Source organism: Oncorhynchus kisutch, linkage group LG19 (genome assembly GCF_002021735.2).
Source record: "Oncorhynchus kisutch isolate 150728-3 linkage group LG19, Okis_V2, whole genome shotgun sequence".
Taxonomy (NCBI): Eukaryota; Metazoa; Chordata; class Actinopteri; order Salmoniformes; family Salmonidae; genus Oncorhynchus; species Oncorhynchus kisutch.
The window spans coordinates 59,617,175-59,639,129 of NC_034192.2; the positions used below are offsets into that span (position 1 = coordinate 59,617,175).

General features: G+C 43.8%; 1 protein-coding gene across 1 annotated transcript in view; it reads left to right on the plus strand.

Moving 5' to 3' along the window:
• Window positions 1–19,896, plus strand: part of LOC109910216 (protocadherin Fat 2) — an 82,929-nt gene extending 63,033 nt beyond the window's left edge. Inside the window, exons 21-28 of the mRNA XM_031797795.1 lie at window positions 1,598–1,795; window positions 1,987–2,827; window positions 3,529–3,689; window positions 14,408–14,903; window positions 15,478–15,631; window positions 16,508–16,607; window positions 16,758–17,202; window positions 17,735–19,896. Coding sequence (XP_031653655.1) covers window positions 1,598–1,795; window positions 1,987–2,827; window positions 3,529–3,689; window positions 14,408–14,903; window positions 15,478–15,631; window positions 16,508–16,607; window positions 16,758–17,202; window positions 17,735–18,255 — 2,916 coding nt within the window. The 3' untranslated portion in view covers window positions 18,256–19,896. The remainder of the gene's footprint in view (window positions 1–1,597; window positions 1,796–1,986; window positions 2,828–3,528; window positions 3,690–14,407; window positions 14,904–15,477; window positions 15,632–16,507; window positions 16,608–16,757; window positions 17,203–17,734) is intronic.
• The last annotated feature ends 2,059 nt before the right edge of the window (window positions 19,897–21,955 follow it).

Below are 21,955 nucleotides of genomic sequence, written 5' to 3' on the forward strand. Positions count from 1 at the left end.
GTACCAAATATTAAGGGACTCGATTGTTCTTACTGTTTAACTCTGCATTGTTGGTTAAAGGGCTCGTAACTAAGCATTTCACGGGAAAGTGTACACCTGTTGTATTCGGCACATGTGACAGATAACATTTGAATTGAGATACAAATATCTAACCCTGGTGACCAAAGTTCAGGCATTAAGGTATTGAGGCAAGTAGATCAGGGATGTCAAGGTGGAACCAAGACATATGGTGTGTGTGTATAGTGTATATAACAACTACCAATAGACCTGCTAAATTATGAGCCTATAGTCATTCAAAGACTTACTCTGTGAAACGAGGAATGCAATTTACCCAATTAAACTAATAGGATTTATTCATTATGAAAGGATGAAACACTCAAACAATGACGTGAAACACATGACACATTACAGAATACACTGAGTAAATAACTCTCCACTAAATAAGACTCAACGTGGTTACACGTGTCTGATACACACAGGATCCTGCTAACACGTTCTCAAAATATGAGCAAATTCACTGTCCTTTTAACCAAATTCAAGCAGGAAGTCACCCCCAACCTGAATGAACATTTCGTAGCACTTTGCCAGTAAAAACAATAGGCAGGAACAACACATCCAGATTCTAATCTAATCTACTAAATTGAAATAATAGTAGCCCTTCCCTGTGTTTCTCCTCTTTGAACTATCCGCTGTCCGACTAACAGAATAACACAATTTCTCTGTAATAATAAATCCATAGCACTTACAGTACAATGAAACACATCCAAATTCATAGCTGTTTATGAACTCTTGAAACAATTCAAATACGACAATTGAATTCACATTTACTGTCGTCAGGGACCCCAGGACTTCCGTGGGAACATCTCATCCCAGAGAACTGCAACAGTGTGAGATGCAAATGTACATCCATCCATCTGGACAATGCCATATTGAATTAACAAGCCACCTATCTCTGCCAAAAGGGCACTCTGTTTCAGTGACCTGTTCCAGCAGTCCCAGCTGAAATGGAATGACCTGGGGAGAAAGGGGGAGACCTAGTCAATTGCATTAACTGAATGCATTCCACTGAAATGTGTCTTCTGCATTTAACCCTCTGAATCAGATAGGTGCGGGGGGCTGCCTTAATCAACATCCACGTCTTCGGCGCACAGTGGGTTAACTGCCTTGCTCAGGGGCAGAACGACTGTTTTTTTACCTTGTCAGCTCGGGTCCAGCAATACTTTTGGTTACTAGCCCAACGCTCTAACCACTAGGCTACCTAGAAGGCTAGGCTATCTGAAACCTGTGCTTGTTCTGCCAAATTGATGTGAGCTCATCTGCTTTCATGTGCCGAATACAACAGGTGTAGACGAGCTCATACCAGCACTCAGTCAAGCACTGTAGCATTCATTCCAGGTGGAAACTTCCGGCACTCATTGGAAACTTTTGACATTTTTCAAGATAAGATCACGATCAGCACGCTTTTGCAATGTAGTAAAATCATTAGGGTCTGTCTTGTTTTAGGCCCTTGTGGAACGAGGTGACATGGAAGGCTTGACCTAGTTTGTATGATAGCATGACGACATAACTAACGATGGTACCGTATGTTCCTTGTCAGGAGGGCGAGGCCATCGGGAGCAGCATCCTCCAGCTCGTGGTCACAGACAGAGACACCCCTCACAATGGACCTCCCTTCACTTTCCACATCGCGTCTGGGAACGAGGACCGCCGCTTCCACGTAGACCAGGGAGGTCTGTTGTCCATCTCTGCCCCTCTGAAGAAGATGATCAAGCCACAGCACCTACTGAAAATACAGGTGATGAATCTTCCTGTAATAAAACAGATCCCTGCAGGTAAAACATATTTACCTGGTTGTAATCTGTTTGTCTGACGTCTATACAGTACATGCCCACTGGTTATTTGGGATGTCGAAATGGAGTATACATATATACCTACATAGATACTGATATTTGATCATGTGTGTTTCTATTCATGCCCTTACCTCAGGTGACAGACAGCGGACACCCTCCTCTCTCCTCCATCTGCGTGGTGAAGATCAACGTCACTGAGCAGAGCAAGTACCCTCCTTCTGTGATGCCCCTGGAAGTCTTCATCACCACCACAGGAGACACTTTCTCCAACCGAGTCATAGGCAAGCTCCATGCCTCTGACCAGGACCTGCACGACATCCTAAACTACAAGCTGATCTCGGAGTCTCCAGGTGGGGGAGACCCAGGGCCAGGCTCAGACCCCTCTGGAGGCCTCTCCAGGTTCTCTGTGGATTTGGTGGATGGGAAGATCTGGGCCGATGAAGACCTGAAACCTGGTCTCTACTCCCTCAATGTCAGCGTCTCCGATGGGAAGTTCAGCGTGTGGGCCGGGGTGAAGGTCCATGTATGGAAACCCACACAACAGGCCCTGGACGCTGGGCTCACTCTGCAGCTGGCTGGGCTTTCCCCGGAGGAGTTCCTGGGGGACCACTGGAGAGGCCTCCAGAGGAGCCTCAGCACGGCCCTGGGTATAACCAGGCAAGACCTCCACCTGGTGAGCCTACAGCAGCAATCCAACTCCCTGGTCCTGGAGGCTCTGCTGCTATGGAGGCCGCATGGTGGAACTGTAGAACCGTTACCAACCAACCGGCTGGCAGGGATCATCGCTGACATAGAAGACTCGTTGGGACTGAGTGTTCTCAAGGTGCATCATAATGGGTGTCTAGGGACAGAATGCCCTCCTAGAGGATGCAGGAACTCAGTCCAGATGAGAGGGGAGATGCTGAGCCACTACGCCACAGCCAGGGCCGGCTTCATCACCCCACAACACACCTGGGAAAGTGTCTGCCCCTGCAACGGTAGGTATAACTGAGGTGGTTTGGTAGCTAGACAAGGTTACTTATCAAGCTTGTATGAGATGTGCCTGAGACGTGAAGAATTGCAGAATTAGCTCGCTAAGTCAATGCCTAGGCTTTGCATTACTTGGCTAACACTTACTTTGAGCACACAGTAGACCTGGGATTGAACCCTATCAGTCAAATAGTCTCCTACCTTCTCTATGATCACTGTAGGAGCCTGAAGTCACCCCCTTCATGATCTAACTCACTTCACATTCAAATGGGGATTAGCTGGGTGCAGCTGGGAGCTAGGGGCCTCCAGGATAGTGCTAGTGATGATCTGCTTGTTGTGGGTCTTCTTAGTTACTGTTGTCCGCCTGGCAGACATATTTAGTGGAGGTATTCCGTTGAGGTTATCACCTCTTTAGTTAAGACTGTTTTGGTTAAACCCAAAGCCTAAAACAAACTAATATCTCTAGGAAAGCGATGTGGAAGATCTGAGCCTGAAGCAAAATACGTGAGGGGATTCTTTATTTGTATGAACCTTGAAAGATTCCCACATGAAAGTCTGTTTGATCAAGCAGATTTCATTACGAGAACACATTTGAGTGACTATTCCTAATTTGACGGACACATAGTCCGTCACTACATGTTAATTAGACATGTTTTTGAGGAAATCATACAAATTGCATTAAACATTTGCACCGTTTTTCCAACTTCAGAGTCTGCTGTGAGTTTTGACGGGAATGGCTATCTGAAATACATGTATCAGACTGAGGAGGAAGAGGAGAATCAGAACTTCCGTCTCTCTCTGCGCATCAAGACCTTCCAGCAACAAGGCGTTGTCATGAGTACCAATGCAACCAACTGGGGGAGCTTGAAGGTATTGTAAAGCTCACATGCATTCATTATTATCAGAGATGAAAAAACACGTTGTTATTTGCTTTTGCAGTATCTCGTAGCTCATTCAATCAGTTAAATTTGATTTACAGCCCATTTTTACATTGGCAGTCCCTCCTGTACTGTAGCAGACATTCTAAATGCCTGATTGCATATCAGAGGGCTGTGTTTATACGGAAGTGAAGACTTCAGTGTGGATTCCTGGCTCAATCATACTGATCTCTTATCATATTATTCCTTCTCTGCTGGCTTGGTCTGTGTCAGTTGATCAATGGGACTTTGAACTGATCCAACCACATTGTGGTGAGGACTGTCTCTATCTTCATGTCCCCATTTCCATCAGTTCTTTCATAGCCTAGTCCCAGATCTGTGTGCTGCCTTGACAAACTCAATACTCTGAGTTGAAAAAAAAGGGCCATCACATCCTTCAGACACTTCTGGAATTGAAATTGAGTTCAAGACTGGGGGGGGTTTACCAGATCTAATGTATTATATTCTCCTACATTCATTTCAAATTTCCATAAACTTCAGTGTTTCCTTTAAAATGATATCACGAATATGCATATCCTTGCTTCAGGGCCTGAGCTGCAGGCAGTTAGATTTCGGTATGTCATTTTAGGCAAAACATTTTTTAAAGGGGCGGATCCTTGGTTTAAGAGTTTGCAAGACATCCCAAAAACAGATCTGGTACGTAGGATAATTGTTGCTGGTGTTTGGAATGTTGAATTAGAGTGGGCTTAGTGCTGACGTAGGTTTTACCGCATAATGTTTAAAGGGAATATTCAATTATTGTATATTTTGATGAAATGGATAAAGAGTCCTCAGTGCTCAGATGAAACTTCTTGACCTGAACTGGAAATACACCCATGCAACACATCTCCCCGTGGATTTCTCTCCATTTGTGTGACATTGAATACACACAATAGATTTAATATTCAATTTGTTTACATTTGAAACATCAAAAGTAGTATTCACTTTTTCTATTCTTAGGCCTACCTCTTGGTTTTTACATTCCTGACACATGAGTTCCTTTTGTTGTAAATAGCTTCAAATGGAATTGAAAACATGGTTATCCAAGAGTTTACTTTTTTTCAGTTTCTTTCCTCCCCCCTTTACTTCACAGCGGCTTCGTCAGAAAATATTACACAATTGATGTGTTTCTCTTGAGAGTTAGGCTTTCACCTCAACCAATTCTTATCAATTCCCAAATCTCATCAATATTTTGACCCAAAATAAAAAACGGGAGAAGCAGTCACATCCATCCTTTAGAAACTTCTGGAATGGAAATTCAGTTTAGGACCTACTCACCGATCACCGGCCAAATGTTTTTCATGTATTCCTATTTTTTTTTTACACTAAATTACTTTTCGAAGTGGAAATTATTTAGCCCATTTGAACAATAGCGCCCGTGACAAGCCTGTGGAGAAAGAAGAAAAGGTGACTTGTCGGTTAAAACCACTGTAGCCTTTAACACTTATTATGGCTGGGGGGCAGTATTGAGTAAATCAAATCAAATCAAATTTATTTATATGGCCCTTCGTACATCAGCTGATATCTCAAAGTGCTGTACAGAATCCCAGCCTAAAACCCCAAACAGCAAGCAATGCAGGTGTAGAAGCACGGTGGCTAGGAAAAACTCCCTAGAAAGGCCAAAACCTAGGAAGAAACCTAGAGAGGAACCAGGCTATGTGGGGTGGCCAGTCCTCTTCTGGCTGTGCCGGGTGGAGATTATAACAGAACATGGCCAAGATGTTCAAATGTTCATAAATGACCAGCATGGTCGAATAATAATAAGGCAGAACAGTTGAAACTGGAGCAGCAGCACGGCCAGGTGGACTGGGGACAGCAAGGAGTCATCATGTCAGGTAGTCCTGGGGCATAGTCCTAGGGCTCAGGTCCTCCGAGAGAGAGAAAGAAAGAGAGAAGGAGAGAATTAGAGAACGCACACTTAGATTCACACAGGACACCGAATAGGACAGGAGAAGTACTCCAGATATAACAAACTGACCCTAGCCCCCCGACACATAAATTATTGCAGCATAAATACTGGAGGCTGAGATAGGAGGGGTAGCTTGGATGAATAAGGTGCCCAGAGTAAACTGCCTGCTCCTCAGTCCCAGTTGCTAATATATGCATAATAGTAGTATATTTGGATAGAAAACACTCTGAAGCTTCTAAAACTGTTTGAATGATGTCTGTGAGTATAACAGAACTCATATGGCAGGCAAAAACCTGAGAAAAAATCCAACCAGGAAGTGAGAAATCTGAGGTTGGTCGATTTTCAACTCAGCCCCTATTGAAGTTACAGTGGGATATTGGTTATGTTGCACTTCCTAAGGCTTCCACGAGATGTCAACCGTCTTTAGAAACTTGTTTGAGGCTTCTACTATGAAGGGGGGCTGAATGAGAGGGGAATGAGTCAGAGGTCTGCCAGCAGTCACGCGCTGGTCACGTGCATTTCACATGAGAGGTATCTCCCGTTCCTTTGGTTTTCTGAAGACAAAGGAATTCTCAAGTTGGAATATTATTGAAGACTTATGTTAAAAACATCCTAAAGATTGATTCCATACATCATTTGATATGTTTCTACTTTTTGACATTTCGTCTGCAACTAGTGAACGCACTTCGTGAATTTTGATTTGTTTACCAAACGCGCTAACAAAAGTTTGAGTTTGAGTTTATTTTTACACATTAATCAACGTTTCAGTAAAAGTGCCGGTTTTAGCCAGCCGGCTAATTTTCAACCGCAGTCCCTGGGCAGGTTATTAAAAACAATTCCAATATAGACAATAGCAACATAGAACAAGCAAGACATAGCAACATAGGACAAGCAAGACATAGCATACAGACAGAGCAACATAGGACAAGCAAGACGTAGCATACAGACAGAGCAGCATAGAACAAAAAGCAGCAAGTCAAAATTCATAAAAGCAACAATGTGTTTCCACACCTCACAAGCTACAGACAACAGACAACATGGAGAGTGGCAACACACTGCTAGGGACCATGTTCACAGATCTGATTGACCTTTAGCCATGTCTTCAAGCATTTTGTGAAAGTGTGATATGTGGTGCAGTTATGTGTGTCTGATGGCAGTGTATTCCAGACATGGGAAGCTCTCACAGAGAATGCAGATTTACTAAAGGTGCTTTTCCTTAGGGGAACTATACAGTCACCTCTCATGGCAGACCTTGTGGATCTGCTGCCATATGTCTGGGTTTTCTGTTTAACAAAACTATTGAGTGGAGGGGGAGCCAGGCCATTAAGGATCTTGAATACAAGACATGCGTCGGTGTATTGCACAAGATTTTCCCAACTCAAGAGCTCATGCTTTCTAAGGATGTGACAATGATGATGGCTATTGGGCTTCCTATCAAGCACTTTGAGAGCCTGTTTGTAGACAGACTGAATAGGTTTTAATGTTGTACAGCAAGCTTGGGCCCAACTAGTCAAGCAGTATGTTAAGTGGGGGAGTATCATAGATTTGAAGTACAGTTTTGCTACCTATGTAGTCAAACAATTTCGTATAAATCGGAAATTAATTAGGTTGAATTTGGTTATTTGAATTACCTTTTTCACATGCTTTTTAAAAGAGAGGTTGGAATCAAGTATGATGCCAAGGTACTTAAAATCGGATACCACCTGGAGCTTCTCCCCTGACATATAGACATCTGGCTCAGTAGCATCTGTTGCCCTCTTTGTGACTATTTGTAGCTATTTGGACATAAATTATGGACATTATCGAACAAATCAAACATTTATTTTGGAACTGGGATTCCTGGGAGTGCATTCTGATGAAGATCATCAAAGGTAAGTGAATATTTATAATGTTATTTCTGACTTCTGTTGACTCCAACATGGCAGATATATGTATGTATTGTTTGTCTGAGCGCCGTACTCAGATTATTGCATGGTTAGCTTTTTCCGTAAAGCTTTTTAAAAATCGGACACAGCGGTTGCCTTAAGGAGAAGTGTATCTAAAGTTCCATGTATAATACTTGTATTTTCATCAACATTTATAATGAGTATTTCTGTAAATTGATGTGGCTCTCTGCAAAATCACTGGATGTTTTTGGATCTACTGAACATAACACGCCAATGTATATTGAGATTTTTTGATATAAATATGAACTTTATCAAACAAAACATACATGTATTGTGTAACATGAAGTTCTATATCTTCTGCTTTTTGTGACTCCTCTCGTTGGCTGGAAAAATGGCTGTGTTTTTCTGTGGCTTGGCTCTGACCTAACATAATCGTTTGTGGTGCTTTCGCTGTAAAGCTTATTTGAAGTCGGACACTGTGGTGGGATTGACAACAAGATTACCTTTAAAATGGTATAAAATACTTGTATGTTTGAGGAATTTTAATTATAAGATTTCTGTTGTTTTGAATTTGGCACCCTGCACTTTCACTGGCTGTTGTGATATCGATCCCGTTAACGGGATTTCAGCCCTAAGAAGTTTTTTTTCTTCTTTTTTGTGTGTTTTTTTTTCTCCCCAATTTCGTGGTATCCAATTGTTGTAGTAGCTACTATCTTGTCTCATCGCTACAACTCCCTTACGGGCTCGGGAGAGACGAAGGTTGAAAGTCATGCGTCCTCCGAAACACAACCTAACCAGCCGTACTGCTTCTTAACACAGCGCGCATCCAACCCAGAAGCCAGCCGCACCAATGTGTCGGAGGGTACACCGTGCACCTGGCAACCTTGGTTAGCGCTCACTGCGCCCGGCCCACCACAGGAGTCGCTGGTGCGCGATGAGTCAAGGACATCCCTACCGACCAAGCCCTCCCTAACCCGGACAACGCTAAGGCCAATTGTGCGTCGCCCCACGGACCTCCCGGTCACGGCCGGTTACGACAGAGCCTGGGCGCGAACCCAGGGACTCTGATGGCACAGCTGGTGCTGCAGTACAGCGCCCTTAACCACTGCGCCACCCGGGAGGCCCCTAAGAAGTTTTTAACAATAGTTACAGCTTGGATCTATTATTATCAAGGAGAAGCATGCTAGAGAAGGAGAAGCATGCTAGAGAAGAAAAGCATGCTAGAGAAGGAGAAGCATGCTAGAGAAAGAGAAGCATGCTAGAGAAGGAGAAGGAGAAGCATGCTAGAGAAGGAGAAGCATGCTAGAGAAGAAGAATCATGCTAGAGAAGGAGAAGCATGCTAGAGAAGGAGAAGCATGCTAGAGAAGGAGAAGGAGAAGCATGCTAGAGAGACACTGTAAAGAAGCAGATAGTCTTAATGCTACTAGTCACAGTGGCTGTACAGGACACCCTCTGATCATAAACATCTCCCACGGGGAGCTAGTAGTGCACTACCCCATAGGGGAGCTAGTTTCACTAACGGCAGGTTTAACTTTCATGCCGTGTAGATTTACATCATGGTAAACAAGTAGTTTAATTTGCTCCACTTGTATCGTTTAAAACAAACTTGTGTGTTTATTTAAAGATATATATATATATAATCTTTATTTAACTAAGAAAGTCAGTTAAGCACACATTCGTAGATCAGAGAGTGAGAGGTATATTTAACATTATGATCTGTCCTGTGTGGCTTTGGTTTGGTACCAGAGTTGGGTGGAATACATACGTGAAATGACTTTCAAATACTTTGCTGTGATTTTTTTACCCGGTAGGCCTACAACTGAACCAATGGAAAAGTCACAAAAGCAAAGCTAACTCTGAACTAAATCAAGCACTTCTCAAATACATGTACAGTATAACTGTTTGACCTAGCTTATGTATTTGACTCCGGACAGGCCTGATTGGTACAGGGTTAAATTAGCGTGGTGAGTCAGTCAATACTGTAGCAGCATCAGCGGGGTGTGACATTTGATGGTGTTTGACACTACAATCGTACAACCGTACAACCGTACAATCCACTTCAACAAGTAGAGGACATTTCATTCCTGGGATAAGTTCTTTCCTCTTCTGGCGCACAGCTTCAGGATAGTCCTCTTTAACTAAGATGTACGTTCCTCTCAAATTCTTGTCTCTTTCCAGAACAGCTATCTTACAGAACTGATGTCCTCTCTCAATGACTTACAGATTTTTCTCATCTTGCTGTTCTCCTGTTTAAACTCATCGAGCTGACCCTGGGAGAACTGCAAACTGTTCTTCAGGTCCTGGACCTCTCTGGTCAGACCGTCCATTCTTTTATTAGTTGACTGCACCAGTATTTGGACAAAACACTTGAAACTATTTTCTTGTTGTTGTAACAACTGTTTATAGAACTATTTTTGTTAGTATGAAAGATCCTTCATCTGTGTTAAAGAGACACCACTGTCCTCAACGGTACTCCCACCGGCTTTGGTCTTTGTTATGGTAGCAACGTAGGCTTTGCTGTTGCTCCTCGCAGTTCCAGGCAGGTCAGGTCGCAGGCCAGATGGAAACAGCAACAAACAGCAGGGATTCAAACAGTCACACTCCAGAGACAATCTGTGGTACTAGCCTCAAGGGCTGTGGGCTTTGTACAAGTTGCTAAGGAAACCTGGCTAGCATCTGTGCCAACGAGGGAACAATGAGCTACTTCTCTGGAGCGAAATAGACCTGCTATTGTTCCTTGTAATACAGTGATCTTCTCACACCTTAATGTGATGTTATACAGTGGGGCAAAAAAGTATTTAGTCAGCCACCAATTGTGCAAGTTCTCCCACTTAAAAAGATGAGAGAGGCCTGTAATTTTCATCATAGGTACACTTCAACTATGACAGACAAAAGGAGAAAATGAATTTATTTGCAAATTATGGTGGAAAATAAGTATTTGGTCATTAACAAAAGTTTATCTCAATACTTTGTTATATACCCTTTGGCAATGACAGAGGTCAAACGTTTTCTGTAAGTCTTCACAAGGTTTTCACACACTGTTGCTGGTATTTTGGCACATTCCTCCATGCAGATCTCCTCTAGAGCAGTGATGTTTTGGGGCTGTTGCTGGGCAACACAGACTTTCAAATCCCTCCAAAGATTTTCTATGGGGTTGAGATCTGGAGACTGGCTAGGCCACTCCAGGACCTTGAAATGCTTCTTACGAAGCCACTCTTTCTTTGCCCGGGCGGTGTGTTTGGGATCATTGTCATGCTGAAAGACCCAGCCACGTTTCATCTTCAATGCCCTTGCTCATGGAAGGAGGTTTTCACTCAAAATCTCAAGATACATGGCCCCATTCATTCTTTTCTTTACAAGGATCAGTCATCCTGGTCCCTTTGCAGAAAAACAGCCCCAAAGCATGATGTTTCCACCCCCATGCTTCACAGTAGGTATGGTTTTCTTTGGATGCAACTCAGCATTCTTTGTCCTCCAAACACGACGAGTTGAGTTTTTACCAAAAAGTTATATTTTGGTTTCATCTGACCATATGACATTCTCCCAATATTCTGGATCATCCAAATGCTCTCTAGCAAACTTCAGACGAGCCTGGACATGTACTGGCTTAAGCAGGGGGACACGTCTGGCACTGCAGGATTTGAGTCCCTGGCGGCATAGTGTGTTACTGATGGTAGGCTTTGTTACTTTGGTCCCAGCTCTCTGCAGGTCATTCACTAGGTCCACCCGTGTGGTTCTGGGATTTTTGCTCACCGTTCTTGTGATCTTGCGTGGAGCCCCAGATCGAGGGAGATTATCAGTGGTCTTGTATGTCTTCCATTTTCTAATAATTGCTCCCACAGTTGATTTCTTCAAACCAAGCTGCTTACCTATTGCAGATTCAGTCTTCCCAGCCTGGTGCAGGTCTACAATTTTGTTTCTGGTGTCCTTTGACAGCTCTTTGGTCTTGGCAATAGTGGAGTTTGGAGTGTGACTGTTTGAGGTTGTGGACAGGTGTCTTTTATACTGATAACAAGTTCAAACAGGTGCCATTAATACAGGTAACGAGTGGAGGACAGAGGAGCCTAGGTCTGTGAGGTTACAGGTCTGTGAGAGTCAGAAATCTTGCTTGTTTGCAGGTGAACAAATACTTATTTTCCACCATAATTTGCAAATAAATTCATTAAAAATCCTACAATGTGATTTTCTGGATTTTCTTTTCTCATTTTGTCTGTCATAGTTGAAGTGTACCTATGATGAAAATTACAGGCCTCTCTCATCTTTTTAAGTAGGAGAACTTGCACAATTGGTGGCTGACTAAATACTTTTTTGCCCCACTGTATATTGACAATGTTTTTTGACAATGCATGCCACTGGAACTGTTGGAGATAATGTTGGGTTGGAACAGCTGAGATGGTGATCATGTTGGGTTGGAACAGCTGAGATGGTGATAATGTTGGGTTGGAACAGCTGAGATGGGGATCATGTTGGGTTGGAACAGCTGAGATCAAATCAAATTTATTTATATAGCCCTTCGTACATCAGCTGATATCTCAAAGTGCTGTACAGAAACCCAGCCTAAAACCCCAAACAGCAAGCAATGCAGGTGTAGAAGCACGGAGATGGTGATAATGTTGGGTTGGAACAGCTGAGATGGTGATCATGTTGGGTTGTAACAGCTGAGATGGTGATCATGTTGGGTTGGAACAGCTGAGATGGTGATAATGTTGTGTTGGAACAGCTGAGATGGTGATAATGTCGGGTTGGAACAGCTGAGATGGGGATAATGTTGTGTTGGAACAGCTGAGATGGTGATAATGTTGTGTTGGAACAGCTGAGATTGTGATAATGTTGTGTTGGAACAGCTGAGATGGTGATCATGTCGGGTTGGAACAGCTGAGATGGTGATAATGTTGTGTTGGAACAGCTGAGATGGTGATAATGTCGGGTTGGAACAGCTGAGATGGTGATAATGTTGTGTTGGAACAGCTGAGATGGTGATAATGTTGTGTTGGAACAGCTGAGATGGTGATCATGTTGGGTTGGAACAGCTGATATGGTGATAATGTTGGGTTGGAACAACTGAGATGGTGATAATGTTGGGTTGGAACAGCTGAGATGGTGATCATGTTGGGTTGGAACAACTGAGATGGTGATAATGTTGGGTTGGAACAGCTGAGATGGGGATCATGTTGGGTTGGAACAGCTGAGATGGTGATAATGTTGGGTTGGAACAGCTGAGATGGTGATAATGTTGGGTTGGAACAGCTGAGATGGTGATAATGTTGGGTTGGAACATCTGGGATGGTGATAATGTTGTGTTGGAACAGCTGAGATGGTGATAATGCTGGGTTGGAACAGCTGAGATGGTGATAATGTTAGTTGGAACAGCTGCGATGGAGATCATTTTTTAATTTTACCTTTATTTAACTAGGCAAGTCAGTTAAGAACAAATTCTTATTTTCAATGATGGCCTAGGAATAGTGGGTTAACTGCCTTGTTCAGGGGCAGAACGACAGATTTGTACCTTGTCAGCTTGGTTACTTCTCCTACGCTCTAACCACTAGGCTACCCTGCCGCCCCAGGGTAATGTTGGGTTGGATGATGCCGTGGATGGTCTTGATGTTTGAAATGACCGAACAAGCTGCCTGTCTTCATAAACTACAGGCCAATAAATAAAGCAACAGCTAAAATCAAATGTGGTGTTCAACAGGGATCGAGTCTTGGACCTCTATTATTTCCAGTTTATACTAATGATCTGACAAATGCATCAAACTACAATTTAAAAATTGGATGTAATAAATGTATCACTAGCCACTTTAAACAATGCCACTTTATATAATGTTTACATACCCTACATTACTCATCTCATATGTATATACTGTACTCTATACCATCTACTGCATCTTGCCTATGCCGCACGGCCATCGCTCATCCATATATTTATATATACATATTCTTATTCATTCCTTTACACTTGCGTGTATAAGGTAGTTGTTGTGAAATTGTTAGCTTACTTGTTAGATATTACTGCACGGTCAGAACTAGAAGCACAAGCATTTTGCTGCACTTACATCTGCTAACCATGTGACCATTAACATCTGCTAACCATGTGTATGTGACTAATAACATCTGCTAACCATGTGACCATTAACATCTGCTAACCATGTGTATGTGACCAATAACATCTGCTAACCATGTGTACGTGACCATTAACATCTGCTAACCATGTGTACGTGACCATTAACATCTGCTAACCATGTGTATGTGACCAATAAAATTTGATTTGATTTGATTGATGTGTTGTTCTCACTGTTTCTACTTCAGACTGGTGGGGACTCTGATGAATAAATGTTTACCAACAGTGAACACTGTTATATTATCTTCCACAGCTGATGGATAGTTGTATCAGTGTGTATATAAGCAGAGTTCGACAATCTTCCACAGCTGATGGATAGTTGTATCAGTGTGTATATAAGCAGAGTTCGACAATCTTCCACAGCTGATGGATAGTTGTATCAGTGTGTATATAAGCAGAGTTCGACAATCTGCCACAGCTGATGGACAGTTGTATCAGTGTGTATATAAGCAGAGTTCGACAATCTTCCACAGCTGATGGGCAGGAAGTTTGGTATTTTCCATTTTATAAGGATCTTCATTAGCTGTTGAAAAAGCAGTAGCTACTCTTCCTGGGGTCCACACAGAACATGAAACATGACATAATACAGAACATTAATAGACAAAAACAGATCAAGAACAACCTTTTTTAAAGATTCATGTAAAGTAAAGTTGATGTTCATGTAAAGTATATAGTGTCTTAGGTGTGTCTACAGTGTTAGGATGAGCAGTGTTCTGTACATTTGTGCTTATGTGTTCTCTTCTGTTGTCTTCCACAGCTGATAGGTGGAGAGTTGAGGTTCATGTACCTCTGTGGCAACAGGCTCCCCGGTTCCCTGCGTGTCCACGCAGCCCCAGCGGTGTCAGACGGGCGGTGGCACCACGTCCTTCTGGAGGTCAACAGCACCGTCCTCAGACTCACCCTGGACCATGTTTACTCAGCCCAGGTTGTCCTCTCTGAACCCTGCCATCTGATGCAGCCCCATGGGACTCTGATCCTCGCTGGCGCCCCTGGTCCTGGTTCTTCTCCCACCACCACCTCTACAGAGACCCAGGCCAGGGCCCAGACACAGGCACATGGCTTGGTGGGCTGCCTGGAGGGTATGGAGCTGAATGGAGAGCCTATCAGGACAGAGGAAGATACGGAGTGGAATGGGCCTGGGAGGAGGAGGGTGTTTGGGGTCTACCAGTGCTGTGTCAACCAGGACAGGATGAACAGCTGTGACAGTAACCCCTGTCTGAATGGAGGAATCTGTGAGGAGGAATCAAATGGAGGTCAGTTTCTTAACCTTGGCATACTGTATCACTCCCCAATAGTGTCAACCTCTACAAACAACACAAATAGCATACTGTACGCCTCTACCCACAACATTCAAGGTAGCAACAAAGCCTACAGGTTTAGAGAAAACATCCCTGTTGTTTATGGATATTAGTTCTGAGATGGAACTATACTTACAGCATATTGTCTAGTATCCCTTCAACAACATCTGATTAGTCCATCTGTGAGGGTGGACATTCAATCACCACTATGAAAATAGATTGTTGAACAAACTAGTGTTTGAACAGATTGGAGGAGTCATCTAGTTTATAAAATAGTATCATAATTGTTCTACAAGGAAGTTGAAACCAGAGTAGTGAGGTGCAAACTGAATAACCAGACCTCACGACAACTGGATGGAACCAAACGGTCTACCCTGTATTCCACTTTTTGAAATAGTTTGTATCCTATCCTTCCTTAGAATCCCTCTGATGTTCCTGAGGGAGTAAGAGAACTGCCATGGTGTTCTAGAACTTTGGCCATCTTCAGTAGGCTGATCTCTTCCTGTTTATATGTTGGTTTCCCATCCAGGGTTCCACTGCAGCTGTCCAGAGTCCTTCCATGGCCCTCGCTGTGAGCTGGACAGCAACCCCTGTGCCTCCCAACCCTGTGCCCACGGTGGGGTGTGTGTGCCAAAGAGTCAAGGTTACATCTGTAACTGCCAACTCAATATGGCTGGAAACAGGTATATCTATCTCTCACATAGCTATCCCTCCCATCCCTGCAGCCTTGGTATAAACACAATGTTAGTTCCCCCCCCCCCCCCCAGGTATATCTATCTCTCACATAGCTATCCCTCCCATCCCTGCAGCCTTGGTATAAACACAATGTTAGTTCCCCCCCCCCCCCAGGTATATCTATCTCTCACATAGCTATCCCTCCCATCCCTGCAGCCTTGGTATAAACACAATGTTAGTTCCCCCCCCCCCCCCCCCCCCAGGTATATCTATCTCTCACATAGCTATACCTCCCATCCCTGCAGCCTTGGTATAAACACAATGTTAGATATACCTGGGGGGGGAACTATCTCTCACATAGCTATCCCTCCCATCCCTGCAGCCTTGGTATAAACACAATGTTAGTTTCCCCCCCCCCCCCAGGTATATCTATCTCTCACATAGCTATCCCTCCCATCCCTGCAGCCTTGGTATAAACACAATGTTAGTTTCCCCCCCCCCCCCACTTTGCTCCGATGATGACGTCAAGAAATCAACTTCATTTACAATGGAATTAGTGTCCACATGTCTAGGACAAAAAGACCCATACACTATTACGCTTCTAATACCACATTTTATTAAATGACAAATAGTGTTCACATTTCTCTCCTCTTTAAAACCTTTCTACCTACCAAGTAGTACAGTTGTTCTGATTCTTTTTGGTTAGTCATGGAAAATGTTACCCATGGTATGCTCCCCTAGTTTCATTGGCTCGGGGGATGATTAAGCCTAATTCTGCTGTTTGTCCTCTTTCCTTCCTTGGAAAAGGAACTAAAAGCAAAATGCCTCATTTTTGTTCTCTGCAAGATAATGGACAATAAAGTATTCTTCTTCTTCTTCTTTAGGTGTCAGAGCCTAATCGACAGATGCTCTCCCAACCCGTGTCAAGGAGGGTATGACTGTACCTTCTCTGGGGGCTCCATCCACTGCAACGCTCTGCCCCAGGTATTGTACCAAGCTAAACTACAGTACCCATAATGCTCTGTGTAACATATCTGATTTTAGTAGGTGAAGTTAGGGTGAAGTTGCCCTAGACCAGTGGTCCGGCCCTGACTAAATCTAACCAAAAGGTGTCCCATCTTTTCATCAATACAGCTGTCTGCCGGGCTGGGCTACATCGAGATCGTGGAGATCTGCGCCAGCCTGACAGGGGTTTTCTTCCTGGTCGGTGTTTTTGTCTGTGTCCGTAAACGCTATGTCCAACAGAAGAAGAAGAAGCCTCTCTGTGTTCAGGACTCCAACGGTTACTTCCAACCCAGTCTGGCCAAATCCATGATGGCCAACACTCCAGAGGTCAGCCCAATAGAGATGAGCACGCTGATAGGTTCTGGTAACGACCTGGATAACAGTCCCTTCAGATCTCTGAAGCCTCGCAGCCAGATGGACCTGGGGCTGGGGTCCCTGGTAAGCCTAAGGGCCGGGAAGCAGAAGCCACAGGGACCTGTGGTGTGTAGTGTGGCCCCCAACCTCCCTCCTACACCTTCATCCATCTCTGACAATGAGTCCATCAGGAAACACCACTGGGATCAGGACTATGAAGGTGAGTTCAATTAATAATTAGAGTAGATGATAGCTGTCTGAGTTTTTAATTTATTGATGACTGTGGTAGTAGCTTATCCGACATGCCGTGCCGGTCTTCACTTTATGCAAATAAATAAAGGGACAGCATTTAATTGACTTGACAGATGAGACACCCAAAAGGACAAGTGTCTGAAGGTGAATGATCTGGAGATGAGGAGGACATAACAAAGCATTATTCATGTTATACTTCTTCTCACTTTGTCCTTTAGATCAAAACAATGGAGGTTACTCATCCATACATCCATGTAATCCACTATCAGTTTTGATACATAGAGCTTGTGGCTGTGAGCAATAGTCTGGTCAGGCAGGCATTTCCTGCAGAGGATAAGTTACTAAGGTGTTGAATTTACCTACTGTTATAACGAGTTTAAGGACTTTTATAACAAAAAGGACACTTAACATTGGTGCAAAAATTATCTGAAAACAAAGGTGTTTTTACTGAAGGACTATGGTGAATGATAATGTACTATTCTCTTCTCCCTGCCGTTCAGTCTACCCTGCTGATCCTGACTACTACGGTCGACCCAACCCTGCGGTCCAAGATTACCCCCAGGTCCAGGAGTTTCCCCAGTTCGACATTGTGGAGGACACCTACGGCTCTGTGACCGCATCAATAGACTCACGTAGAAACTCTCGCTACAGCGGATTCCCGTTTCCCCTGGAGCGCTCTGACCGCCGCGCTCCCTTACCCCCCTGTTATAGTAACCAGAACCTGGATGACTTCCTGGGGCCTGACGGTCTTCCCTTACCCAGCTCTCAGTGCCCCAACGAGTACACTGCCATCAGTTACTATCCGACGCAACATGCACAAAGCATGGACAATGTGTCGTCAGGCTACCGGCGCCTCAGCATGCGCCTCAGCGTTGCCATGCCGTCCTACGCTGAGTGTAACGCTCCTCCTCCTCCCCCTGCAACACAACAGGCTGGGCATGCAGGACGGAACTCTCGCTGCTACAACGGGTCTGACGTGGTGGGGAGCGACTACGGAAGCTGTGAGGAGGTCATGTTCTAGAATGTTTTAGAGTGTTCTAATCTAGAACCCAGTGGAACTAAGTGAGAGTTGCAGATAAAGAGACCTCTGTTAGAGAGCACTGTAAGGGAGAAACTGCAACGTTCTATGAAAGATTTGAGTCTTGAACATTCTATGACGTGAATGAATGACATTCTCTCCAGTCAATTCTTAGAAAGAATCACATTCTATGGAGACAAAGTGGGCTTGACATTCGGTAGAGTAAATGAAAGAGTCCCTCACATGTTCTTCCTCAGGGTTAAACAGTAGTACGGGATGTTTATCTGAAACTATCACAACAAGGTCTCGCAAACAAAAGATGTGCTGTACTAAACGCTGCAGCAATATCAAACGCTCACTCATCTAGACCCCTCTCTGAGGGAGAGAGACTGGCTTTGTATAAAACCCCATTCCTATCGAGAATGAATATGTCTACATGTGGTGCAGGAAATAGCTACATTTCGTACAGTAATAACCACATAACCAAAAAGATGGTGCATACAGTAATACGTATGACCTCACCATTCAGTACAGTATGTATGTAGTCATATGGATTGCGTCTGAAATGGCACCCTGTTCCCTATAGGCCCCGGTCAAAAGGAGGACACTACATAGGGAATAGGGTACGATTTGAGACGTAGACACAAGTGACAAAATAATGAAGGGGACTGGATCCTAACAGTAAGAAGAAATCCATATTTAAATGAATAAATGGATCCTAAATATACATAAATATTACATGTGTTTGTCATAAAACAGATTGTCTATTCAATATAACTTTTATCACTGATACGTCCAATTGTGTAAATAGTGCATAGTGTGGAAGTACCCCCCCCCCCCCCCCCAAAAAAAATGTTTTTATCGGAGTTGTAAAGGTTGGTGGTATTCTTTTGTAATACGTACTTTGATGCCCCCCCCCCTCTATTCTTTTGTAATAAGTACTTTGATGCCCCCCCCCTCTATTATTTTGTAATAAGTACTTTGATGCCCCCCCCCTCTATTATTTTGTAATAAGTATTTTGTTGCCCCCCCTCTATTATTTTGTAATAAGTACTTTGATGCCCCCCCCCTCTATTCTTTTGTAATAAGTACTTTGATGCCCCCCCCTCTATTCTTTTGTAATAAGTACTTTGATGCCCCCCCCTCTATTCTTTTGTAATAAGTACTTTGATGCCACCCCCCCCCCTCTATTATTTTGTAATAAGTACTTTGATGCCCCCCCCTCTATTATTTGTAATAAGTATTTTGTTGCCCCCCCTCTATTATTTTGTAATAAGTACTTTGATGCCCCCCCCTCTATTCTTTTGTAATAAGTACTTTGATGCCCCCCCCCCTCTATTCTTTTGTAATAAGTACTTTGATGCCACCCCCCCCTCCTCTATTCTTTTGTAATAAGTACTTTGATGCCCCCCCCCCTCTATTCTTTTGTAATAAGTATTCTGATGCCCCCCCCCCCCCCTCTATTCTTTTGTAATAAGTACTTTGAGTCCGAACACGTCAATGCGGTATCTAATCTGGAAAACCAGAGAATTCTGGGAAAATGACTGAATTCAAAGTTATCGTGATGCCCCGATGTGTTTATACGTGCTGTGTATGTGTGTGCTAGTCCAATGTGTTTTTGTGTGTATTATTTTTGTATCAATGTGAGGTGTATGAACCCCATGTTTTGAAGTTGTTTCTCTGTGAGAGAGTTTAAGTCGTATTGCCAATTTGTTTTCAGCACTGGAAAGACGCCATGAATAAAATATGATCTTATATTATTAACAAAATATATGTTGTCAGTATTTATTGTAATACTTGTATGTGTAATGCACTGAGGCTGCTGGATTGACGTCTATAACATATACATGCAATACCAGCGGTGACCACAAGGAGACACAATTTGATTACATTAGTAGAATTAAACTCCCTTGCCATTTACACGTCTCATTTTATAAAACAATTTCCCTTTGTGAAGACCAGATATTTTTGTCCAGTCTGTCCATAGTGATTACAGCGAGAGGTATCCCTACTGTCCAGTCTGATTACAGCGAGAGGTATCCCTACTGTCCAGTCTGATTACAGCGAGAGGTATCCCTACTGTCCAGTCTGATTACAGCGAGAGGTATCCCTACTGTCCAGTCTGTCCATAGTGATTACAGCGAGAGGTATCTCTACTGTCCAGTCTGTCCATAGTGATTACAGCGAGAGGTATCCCTACTGTCCAGTCTGTCCATAGTGATTAAAGCGAGAGGTATCCCTACTGTCCAGTCTGTCCATAGTGATTACAGCGAGAGGTATCCCTACTGTCCAGTCTGTCCATAGTGATTACAGCGAGAGGTATCCCTACTGTCCAGTCTGTCCATAGTGATTACAGCGAGAGGTATCCCTACTGTCCAGTCTGTCCATAGTGATAACAGCAAAAGGTATCCCTACTGTCCAGTCTGTCCATAGTGATTACAGCGAGAGGTATCTCTACTGTCCAGTCTGTCCATAGTGATTACAGCGAGAGGTATCTCTACTGTCCAGTCTGTCCATAGTGATAACAGCGAGAGGTATCCCTACTGTCCAGTCTGTCCATAGTGATTACAGCGAGAGGTATCTCTACTGTCCAAATAAAACCACCTGCGGGCCACCAGTTGGGGAACCCTGGTGGGAACCCTGGTGTAGCTCCTATAGAGAAGTTAAAGACGTCACCCCAAACCACTCTCTCCATGGCACTCAACAGCTCAGTAAAAACAGGACAATTAAACAGAAAGCATACAAGGAAGTCCAAACAACTTAAGCGGAGAGCATTTCCGATAGCGGAGAGCATTTCCGATAGCGGAGAGCATTTCCGATAGCGGAGAGCATTTCCGATAGCGGAGAGCATTTCCGATAGCGGAGAGCATTTCAGATAGCGGAGAGCATTTCAGATAGCGGAGAGCATTTCAGATAGCGAGAGCATTTCAGACAGTGGAGAGCATTTCAGACAGTGGAGAGCATTTCAGACAGTGGAGAGCATTTCAGACAGTGGAGAGCATTTCAGACAGTGGAGAGCATTTCAGACAGCGGAGAGCATTTCAGACAGTGGAGAGCATTTCAGACAGTGGAGAGCATTTCAGACAGTGGAGAGCATTTCAGACAGTGGAGAGCATTTCAGACAGTGGAGAGCATTTCAGACAGTGGAGAGCATTTCAGACAGTGGAGAGCATTTCAGACAGTGGAGAGCATTTCAGACAGCGGAGAGCATTTCAGATAGCGGAGAGCATTTCAGATAGCGGAGAGCATTTCAGATAGCGGAGAGCATTTCAGATAGCGAGAGCATTTCAGACAGCGGAGAGCATTTCAGATAGCGGAGAGCATTTCAGATAGCGGAGAGCATTTCAGACAGTGGAGAGCATTTCAGATAGCGGAGAGCATTTCAGACAGTGGAGAGCATTTCAGATAGCGGAGAGCATTTCAGACAGTGGAGAGCATTTCAGACAGTGGAGAGCATTTCAGACAGTGGAGAGCATTTCAGACAGTGGAGAGCATTTCAGATAGTGGAGAGCATTTCAGATAGTGGAGAGCATTTCAGACAGTGGAGAGCATTTCAGACAGTGGAGAGCATTTCAGATAGTGGAGAGCATTTCAGATAGCGGAGAGCATTTCAGACAGTGGAGAGCATTTCAGATAGCGGAGAGCATTTCAGATAGCGGAGAGCATTTCAGACAGTGGAGAGCATTTCAGATAGCGGAGAGCA